Source organism: Microchirus variegatus (genome assembly GCF_963457635.1).
Source record: "Microchirus variegatus genome assembly, chromosome: 14".
In the NCBI taxonomy this organism is placed as follows: domain Eukaryota; kingdom Metazoa; phylum Chordata; class Actinopteri; order Pleuronectiformes; family Soleidae; genus Microchirus; species Microchirus variegatus.
Genome location: NC_139815.1, coordinates 21,662,351 through 21,672,668, shown reverse-complemented (window position 1 = coordinate 21,672,668; position 10,318 = coordinate 21,662,351). Strand labels below are relative to the sequence as shown.

The 10,318-nt window shown below is 40.2% G+C and overlaps 1 protein-coding gene across 1 annotated transcript; it reads right to left on the bottom strand.

The window, feature by feature from the left end:
• Positions 1–8: 8 nt before the first annotated feature.
• arfgap2 (ADP-ribosylation factor GTPase activating protein 2) lies at positions 9–9,947 on the bottom strand. Its single transcript, XM_083900526.1, has 17 exons — positions 9,875–9,947; positions 8,657–8,775; positions 7,935–8,007; positions 7,693–7,824; positions 7,448–7,528; positions 6,778–6,883; positions 6,451–6,507; positions 5,607–5,651; positions 4,174–4,226; positions 3,282–3,418; positions 3,057–3,188; positions 2,803–2,931; positions 2,569–2,721; positions 2,356–2,482; positions 2,138–2,225; positions 1,478–1,602; positions 9–1,320 (listed from the first exon to the last, which is right to left on the bottom strand). Exons 1-17 carry the CDS (start codon positions 9,944–9,946, stop codon positions 1,300–1,302), a joined length of 1,650 nt encoding a protein of 549 aa, XP_083756652.1. The 5' UTR covers position 9,947; the 3' UTR covers positions 9–1,299.
• Between the last annotated feature and the right edge of the window lie 371 nt (positions 9,948–10,318).

The following is a 10,318-nucleotide window of genomic DNA, read 5'->3' as shown; positions in this document are numbered from 1 at the left end:
ACATACTGAATAGGTTTCTTTTTGTTGCTTACAAATAAATAATTGAACATTTCATCCTTTGCTCTGGTAATTCAGATGTGATGGTGGGTCTGAAACACAGGAGGAAATGAACCTGTGATGTTTTAAAGAAAATTACAGTTTCCAGATGCTGAATCTGAAGTCTGCGGAGCAGTGGGCACATACAGCAGAAAGACAGAAGAGTCTGTGAGGTACTGTGGGATTAGTGGGATTGTAATCTAAATTGTAATTTAGAATTGTAATTTTTGCACATCATCTTTTCAAATTATGAATTTCCATTTTGTCATGTAAAAGAATTGATTACTTTATAATACAACAGTTTATAGTCGAAACGTGAAGGGTCTTCAGATTATTTTTTATATCTATGGGGGGAGAGAGTGCTTTTTCAAATACTGAGAATGCCAGCTTTCCAAAATAAAAGCTGTGAGGTTAATAAAAAAAGGCAGCCGCCACAGATTAGATGCAATGGGGGCAGACTTCAGATTCAACCACAAGAATATTAGAAGTGAAAAATGTCTTTAAAGGTTTAAAACGGAGAAATGCATAGTAAAACTGCCAGTGTTAATGAGCTGGGACCGATGATCTGCCTGATGTCTGAATGTGGTTGATCACCTCCACAAGCCAAACCAGAGGTAGCGCACTGATTTTCACCCTGTACTCCCTGCATTAACTGCTTTTCTAAAGATACTTGATAAATAACCACAGGGGTTATGGCATCATTTATCTGATGCCCCAGTGTTCACAATCAGTTTCATCCAGACACAAGCACAGAGCTCCCAGCTCCCAGAGAGAGACGATAGCTGGTCATCAGCACTAAAGTAAATTACAAAGTGAATCAAACGTCACCGACTCTGGTTCCGATTAACACTACAAGCTGAAAATATATACTTTTAATATCACGATAAAAACAAAACATGAGTGTGAAATATTTCATAGAATAAATCAAAAACACTTTGATTTCATGTAGAAGGAAATAAAATAGAGAAGAATTAACTTTTGAAACTCTTAAGACCAAAAAAGTATTTTACAACAAAATTCTTCTTTATGAAAATAAAAACAAGAGTCTGCTAATGAGAAGAGAAAATACTGTCTCACTCCTGTGAAGGTGTCTCTAAAAGAGGGGTGGATGAAAAGACGGTTTCTGTTCCTCATGCAATCCTCTCCTCTCCTCATCTCAGCCACGTCTCATGCGTCCAAACATGAGTCATCCATCAGGAGGCTGGTCGGCTCTACACAGGTGTTAAGTTACTTCGTCTTCCCACAGGCTGGCACTCGTCTCCATCAGTACGAGCCGTAACGATCCTGAGAAACAAATGCGCATGAGAAAAAAAAAAACAACACAAAAACACTACAATCTCCACCCAGTGGTTCTTTGCCTCCACTGACCAATAGTTTCGACAATTGAAAATTGAGAAACCACATTAGCTCAGCAAAGAAGCAGTTTCTGCTGAAATCTCACCTGGATCGTGTTCATGACGCCATTGGCGAGGACGGCCATCTTGCCTGCAACAGTCTTCACTCCCTGTTTGAACTGTGCAATGTCCGGGCCGGCGGGGAGCATGTTGTCAAAGCCTGCAGCTCTCCCTGAGAACCAAAAGACAAGGGGTCAAGTCCTACGGTCAGAAAAATATTTTCAGTTTTAGCAGCAGAATTCAAACTAAACCAGGCAACAGTGATACGGACTCAACTGTAAGATCCAAGTTTAAGGACATTTAAGGAGTAAAAATGGGTGAAATCCTCTGACAAACGTACTTAATGAGGCAGCAGTGGACCAGCAACTTGTGTCCCTGCTAGCTAAAAACTGATTTTGCCTTTGGCATGGACAGTGGGTGGTTTATAAACGAGAGTTTCCAGTCCACCTGTTCAACACTAAGTGGTGAACATATCCTTAAGTTATCATACACTTGTAAGAGGTGAAGATCTTTTTTGAAGAGCCTTATGTCAAGTGGCTAAAATCAGTTGGGTCGTTCTGTCCTCACTGTCAGCCCATCATGTTTCACAGGGAGAACTGGGATCAAGAACAAGGCAGTCGGTGCTGCCACTGAGGTCACTACGTCATAAAACACTTACAAAAATTACTCATCACATCTTATCACTTTTTAGTTTCTTCATCTCACACCTTTAGGGTCACTGCCATCTCCAAACAGGTCAGCTGAACTGATGGAGGAGCTTGCAGACATGGAGTCCAGTCTCGTCTTTGCGTCATACTGAGAAAAGTGGAGATTCGATATTGATGTGAAAACAAAGCACAGCTCCATTAAACAATTTTACACTTTAATCAAACAGTGACTGAGATTTTATTTATCAGGGTGAGGATGTTCTGGTGCATTTCCTGACCTCAGCAGTGGTTTCCCGACCAAAAAACATGTCAGAAGAGATCGCCTTTGCATTGGCAAACTTCTGCCTGGCCTCGCTCGACTCCGAAACCGGAGCAGACACCTCAGCTTTCCTTCTGCTGGGAAGTCTGAATCACACACAAGACCACACATGAGAACTGTACCAGGTGCAGAATACACGAGTGTGAGCGTACGTGAACATCTGTGTGCATACCTCTCTCCGATTGGCTGAATACTGGAGATGGTGACCTCCTCTTTGGGCTCCTCCTTCTCCAGAGCCCAGGATGTGGTAAAGGAGGCAGAGCCTCCCTCGGTATCCCACCGGGACCCAAAACTATCTCCCACTGTGAATGGGTTGTCCTTGTACCTGAAACACCAATTACATGAGAGTCAGTTTAAGAACATTCATTAAATGTGAAATGACAAATGGAGGAAGTGACTTTTTTACTTTGGCGGTCCTGAGGTGAAGCCGGGTTCATCAAACATGTCGAGTTTGGAGCGAGTGGAGGACTTTGCTCCCACAGGAGTTTCCTGCTCAATCAACTGCATCTCTGACATCACCGAGTGAGACACAACACTGAAAGAGAAAGTACAAACACATACATTTAGAGATACTTGCATGTTGTAAAGTTCTATCTTTCAAGCTGTAGTTTTCCAGTACATTGATCTCATGACAACCTAACGTCTGTGTTGTATCTTTACCTTCTGTTTCCAAAGCCCATGCCCAGCCTCTCGGCCTGCTCCCTCTTTTTTCCCTCCAGGTTCTGAAGCTTCTTCTCTTCCATCTTCCTGTCGATCTCAAGCTCTTTGTAAGCCAAGCGCATCGAAGCCACACTGCAACAGTCAAATTAAGTCATGGCAAATCCCACACGGACTAACTTCAGAGGAAACAAAAGCAGACTGGTAATAAAGTAAAGTGAATCTTACATTGAATCATCAGCCTGTTTCTTTGCCTCAACAGCCTGCTCCTCTCTGAGCTTCTCAGCCACTTGTGCCTGTTTCTCCACCTCAGAAAAACTCTTGCTGCTCACCTTCTGTGCACCAAGACCTTTCTTCACACCAAGCTGCAGAGTGGAGAATGTTGTTAGTCTCAAGTATGAGTGACAAATCATAAAAGCCATTCAATTGGCCTGTGATTATGTCTGTAAAAATCAGCATAGACTTAACGGCACACTGTGTAGTATTTATGGGTTTATATAACCCAAAATCCACTTTTTTATACATATTATGTGCTCCTGCATTGTCTAGTCACTGTATAATAGTTTTTGTTTCATTTTCGTAGTGTTTCAAAAAGTCATGTAAAATAACATGGTCACTGTTAGCAGCGAGACGCCATGTTTCTACTGGAGCCTGTATAGACAACCCAGAGAGAACAAATTAAGCGTCGCTTTACTTGTAGCGGAAGTCTGCTACGGCTGCGGTAGCTCGCCCTCTCCCTCGCGGCAGCTCTACCGTGGCCACGAAGAGCTGTCCCTCGTCCTCTCCCCCTCCCTCTCGTTGTCTGAATAAATACTAGAACCTCATCTGCTGACACGGAGAAAGACGACGAGGACGCGGTTGACCGGCTGAGGATACCGTAGCGCTCAGGGAAGGGAGGGGGTGAGCAGAGGAGCAGTTCGTTGTAAATTTCAGCCTCTCCTCTAGATGTCACTATAAACTACTTATTTCACCTTTAAGCAGGGTTGGATTTTATTAGATGAGCCTTCGATGGCTAAGAAATGTTTTCCATGCGTAGCTTGGTCTCATCGACTGCGTGTCTGAAGCTGATTCACAGAGCTGGTGGTGCACTGTAAGAAATGTCATTACCTCATTGACTTACCCCTTTTTTGGAAGTCATGGGCTTCTTTTTTCCAATGATGGAAGTTTTCACATCTGTGAGAAAAGTAAAAATGTGTTTAGAATTTAAACAAAAGTTTTAATTGGACCTGAAATCAAGGAAAGATAAACAAACCAGCTCAACAACTCAAAAGCAACCTTGTGTTGAGATTTTATTGTTAAAACAAAAGAGCGAGACAACAAACCATTACGCACACCAAGCTTGGCACTCTGTTAAGGATGAAGCCAGGGCATGTACAGAATTTAAAACTGTTGTTTTAACCTATTCACTGTATTGTCTGAATTACTGTTGGCTGAACAGAACTGCTTCTTTAAAACCTGTCCTGTTCAGCAACCTAAACATGCAGTATCATTGACTGGATATCTTTTGGTGTGAGACAGATCTGCTCTGCATGAGAAGTCTATAGATGCATGTCTGTGTATGTGTGGGGTTGTTACTAGCTGGAATTAGAGTGGAGGGGGTTGCTGTCAATGTCTGGTCAACCCCCGTGAAAAGAACTATTTTTGCTGCTACAATGACAATGTTCTGCGTGACAGGGAGATGAAAGCTTTGATGACACTGCAAGTCAAGGATGAAGAAGAAAAGGATATTACACAACATGTTTTGACAAATACTATTATTAGAATCAGTTGTTCTCTCTCTGGTTATGAAGCAACCGTGTTCACATGTTCCCTTCAAAGTTATTCAGACTAACTCTGAGAATCGTAAGGTAACTTATGATACAATATGCAATACATGGCCCGCATTAACACCTCTTTGTGAGGTTTGGGCTAACGTAGATTCAGTGGTAAGACCCCTGACACTGACCAAGTAGCTCACTGTTAAATATCCAGAGCTTCTCCTGCTGCAACAGCTGCTTACATGAGATTTGACAGCTGACAGGAGACATTCCAGTGAATGTCTAAAAGGTCATTGTCGCTGTCACGTATGGCCTCTCCAGACAATGTCAGGTAATATGAAGACAGCTCATGAGACACACATCATTAGGAAACACTCTAATGATAGTGGACAGAATATAGTGATATTTTAAAACATGCTTGAACTACAGGATTTCACTGACATCAGCGTTAACTTCTATAGAATGATATAGCAAAATTTTGTCCCACCCCCCTTATCTAGACACGATGAGCTGCAGGAATGTGACAGACTAACAGTAACTCTTCTTTGTTTGGCATGACGCATTTGCTTTGTTCAACACCTCCTGCGTGAGATTAGTATGCCATCCTATCAAGAGAAACTTGTTTTTACACTAAAACATCTCATAATAATCAGGTATAGTAACCCGCATCACTTCTATTGCATGATTAGTGGAAACAAGAGAACAGACAGCGGCTGTGAGTGTGAGTGAAGCGTCAACGCCATGCGACTGAACATCACCCAAAACAAACATCAACCTCTATTGTTACACTTATCACCTCGAGATGTCTGTACCTCCTGTGGTGACAGACGCATGGAGTCCTCTAGAGGACAAGACAAACCAGTCACCACACTCTTCATCCACAAACATACAATGACTTATTATAATAATAATAATAATAATAATAATGTTCTTTATAAATAAACAAATAAAGGGCTACTTCATAAAATTCTTTATAAATTAATCTTTGTTTATCTTTTGTGAGTCACAGTAAATCACTATTTATTTTATTGTTGATAATTGAGTGAATAATCAGCATGAAAAAAAATCATTAGCTACATTAATTACATGCTTCAGATGTTTTCAAGACACAAATATATGTATAAAAAAAAGGTGACCGTGTGAAGACGCAAATTAAAGAATCAGAAACCTCTTTTCAATGTGAAAAACAACTGATGCCTCTTTGATCTATGAGGGTTTTGTACATCTGACACTTGTTGGTCATGCATAGACTGAAAACAAAAATCAGAAAGGAGTGAGATATATAGTCAGTCACTGTACTGACCATATAGCTACAGTCATTCAGGATAGTATTTTGTAGAGAACTAGAATCTCTGGCGCTGGCTCTGAGTAGCAAAGAAGGAAGCCTTAATCCCGATTTATAGTCTGCCATTCAACACTTATATCCAGCAACAAAAATGGACAAAAATATTTTCACTAAACACTTTCCTCTCCTGTCACACACCTTGTCGACTTTGTCTTGCATTGTGATTGACAGCCACCATTTACAACTGGGAACCTTTTTCTGAAAATATTCTTAAAATAACAACGCAGGATTTGCTCTTGGTTTCCCCACAGAGTTTGAATCATTCTGCCAACAAAACAATGAATTGTTCTCTTACCAATAGAGGCTTTAGGTGATATGCTCAGACCATCGATGCTTGGCCCTTCCTCCAGCTCTAGGGGAAAAAAAACAACAGATCAAAGATATCAAGCAAAAAAAGATTAATTTCCCAAAATGTATTCTGTGGTTTGGACTGGGTTTATGTACAGTCCAAAGTGTGACATTACAGACAAAAGAGAGAGCAGCAAAAACATATGAAATTGGAAAGTTCCTCATGCCAAAGACGACAAAGTACAACACATATTTACTAAGAGACAGATGATATGATTCTCCCGTTTTCACAGACTGAGGTTCAAATTAATAAAAACATTTTTTTTTTACTGACGGTTATTATCCTGGATTTTGGATGTTGAGTCTGTCAGCCGGGGGGTGATGGCAGCTCCATTCTGCTCTGGCTTAGAGAGCGGAGCCATGTTCCAGTCACCTTCAAGCTGAAAATGTTAAAAAATATATCATTCAGTTTAAATGAGGTGAAACACAACTGTAAATGTATTGCAAGTGTGATTTGTTTGATGCTAGGCCAGAGAATTTTAGCTCAAGACAGATCTATCAGTACCAACATATACTAATCAGGTCAGTGAAAAGAAACATCAATGCAAAAAACCCAATCAAATGTTAAAAAAAACACAAGCATGTTAAATATCACCTTATTTCATGTTATAGTTTATTTTCATTGTTGTCATATATTATATGCAATTTTTAGGCAAAAATGTGTATTTTGTTATTATAATTATTTGTCTCTTATAGTTATTCTCTATGCTCCCCTTAAATATAGTTATGCTGCATAATGCATCCCAGTATCACAATACATTTTGTCATTTCAGGCACTGTTATTTTTTTTAATTAGTGCAATGTTTTAATGGAAACAGAGCTCTGCTGCATCCCTGAACAACACTAAATGGGGAAATCCTGGTGTGTTTTAATGCAAACTTCACTCTGAGCTGTCAGACAGGAAACCCTCCTCCTGACTCATTTGATATAAAAGTAAAACAAACCTGTGTATGTTCAGCAAAAAAATCTGCCTCCTTTTTCTCAGTAAGTACAGGGGTTCCTCCTGCGGAAGTGTCAATCCACAGCTACAATGACAACAAACAAGTGTTGGTTATTCTTATGGAAATAAACAGCAGCAGTAATTCATGTTGTGTGATAATTAACACACACCCTTTGGACTATTGACAAAGATCTGCTGACACAGAACTGATAATCACTTGACCACTGTTTCCACTTCATTGATACTCACATCTGTGCCATATTTGGACAAGGCAGCATTCGCTTGCTGACGGATCTTCTCCCTGTACAACTGAGCTGCACGACTATTATACTTGGCATTGGTGTCATTTGTAGAGCAACCATGCTGCCGGAAGAACGCCGTCTTTAGGTAAGAGGAGAAGGGGTTTATCAATTACAGGTACTTACACTACACACTGCTAATAAGACTAGTCTCATGAATTTCCCTTTTTTTTTTTATCTCCAGTGACGTACCGCATTGGCATTGCCCCCAACCTGCATACATCTCAGCTGGAACCAGTTCCAGTTGGAGTCTAACTCAGTGGATCTAAGGTGAAAAGGATGGAAGAACACGGAAAGCCAGCATTCACAAAGAGTACACATGACCACATAGGATATCACATGTTTAAAGTTGAACTAAATATTGACACTAGCAGGTGTTTAGTGATGGAAGTTCTAGGTACCTCAAAATTCTATTTGATTACAATTTAGGTGCCATGATGCACACGTTTATTGATTCCCTCATATTTTTGTTTTATGTATTTATGCATTCTTTATGCATCTATGTAAAAATATTGAAGACAACAAAAGTATAGATACATGTGACTAAGTTGGGCTGTACCACACTTGACACAAAGAGTATCACAAAGGGTTTCATCTTTGTGTCTTCAGATGTGAACACACAATGTCTTCAGATGTAATCACAAAATCCACATTTAGAAATATTTGGGATGCAAGTGGCCACATTCTTGAGCACAATGTGTTGTCCCCCAGAAGCATTAGAAAAAGAAGTCAAAAGAAGTCAGTGCACACACACAAAGCATTCCTCCACCAAAATGCATTCAGTGTGTATCTGGTTATTAAACTTACACACATGCTTTTGCAAAGGCAAATCAACTGCTCATTGAAATGTCAAATAAATATGCACAATGAAAACGGTGAAAGGTCATTTTAAAAATAGTTGTTAACAAGCCTACCTGATGAAGCTGAGATGCACTCCCAGAGAGCGGTGAATGCCTGAGCAATCGATGCACAAGAACACACCATAGGGAATGCTGGACCAGCTGGGGTTTTTTGCTGCACAGTCAAAACATGCCTGTACAAAATAAAAAACATCATAAAGCTATTGTTTTTGGGACTACAGTTTGACATTTAAGTGCATCTAATCAGAATGGTAATTGAGAGAGATGACGAGACAAATACTTTTATCATTGAACAAATGTCTAAGATTGTTCTTGCATCTTTTGCCTTAGCAGCTCCATTAGCAATGTCACACAATGCTCAAGGAATAACAAAGACATACACATTACAACTGACCATTACTTACTACTACCCACACAAAACAATTACAGCAAAGGGTGAAAAACACTTTCACCATGTACTTCACTGTAATAAACTGTTTTGCAGCTCAGCCCTGCTCGTACCTCAGCAGGGACACAATCATTTAAGTTACATTATATATGATACCATGACATAAGGATTACTGTATTAATTACAGTAATGTTAATGCAATTAACTGGAGTAATACATGGATTAGTGGAAGTTTTACATTCATTCGAGCCGCAAATAATGTATGACCTGGACGTTGGCACTAGGAAGTGTTCTCCATCTGGACCTCTACGTTTAAATTCTACATTAATACCCCTGTTCTGTATGGAGCCAGGGCCCAGGTGAAGCTGCCAGTTTAATTCGCATGCCATGAGACCATGTACATAGGGCAGACTTAGAGTTAAAAAAAGAGAGACATATTCATCAATGACAAATCTTCAAATATGAAGATTACAGTGTATTTTGAATGTAAATCCATCTAACAACATGGCTCTGTGACAAACAACCCCGTCAGCTGTTACCTCCTGGCTTCAAAGCTTCATCTTTAAATGTGTATGCGAACACACACGTGTCCTATTTCTTAACATATGTAATGTTATTTAAGTTTCTTATTTTCTCCTTTTATCTCCAAAGTGCGGTGTAGCTGAAGTCGGTGGTTGCCCACCTCGGCAAACACGAAACGTATACGTGGCCTTTATGTTTGCCTGCTTTACCGGCAGGCTAGCAGCCGCTAGCCCGGATTAGCCGTTCGACCATGTAGACGGGCCTAGGTAGAACACAGTTAGCAAGCCACGCTAATGGCCTCTACCAGAACAGAATGTGCCAATCGGCGAACAACCAACACACGACATGACTTGTTTACTGACCTTGTTCGTGGGAATAGACCTTAATCTTTTGAAAATGGTAAGGATTTCAGTCTTGTTTGGTTCGGCAGCCATCTTGCCACTCTGACGATTTCCAGTATCTGACGTCACTACGGCTCCTCGCGCGAACCAAATGTGGCGATATTTGAAAGTCGTTGCTAATCCTTCGATTATGACTTTATCATTCTTGTCTGAAACTACTCTCAACCCTTGGGAAGACTGTAAGCAGAAACCAAAATTAAAATAATTAATATTTTTTTTTTTGGATAATACCCAGATACCCAGCAAACCACAGCAGCGGGTACAGTGTGTTTTCTGTTTCTCAGTGTTGTTGTTTTTTTAATGTATCTTATGGTTTGCTTATTTTAATTAACTTTTTTATTGCAGCATGTTTAATGGTGGTTAACCATTTGTAGGTTATGCAGGTCCAAAACAGCTGAAATCCAT

Excerpts from the sequence above, each read along its gene's own strand:
- arfgap2 (XM_083900526.1), bottom strand. The coding sequence starts at position 9,946 with ATGGCTGCCGAACCAAACAAGACTGAAATCCTTACCATTTTCAAAAGA. Across the intron at positions 7,825-7,934 it reads TTGGGGGCAATGCCAATGCG|ACGGCGTTCTTCCGGCAGCA; the intron begins GTACGTCACTGG and ends TCTTACCTAAAG. Across the intron at positions 2,483-2,568 it reads ATTCAGCCAATCGGAGAGAG|ACTTCCCAGCAGAAGGAAAG; the intron begins GTATGCACACAG and ends TGTGTGATTCAG.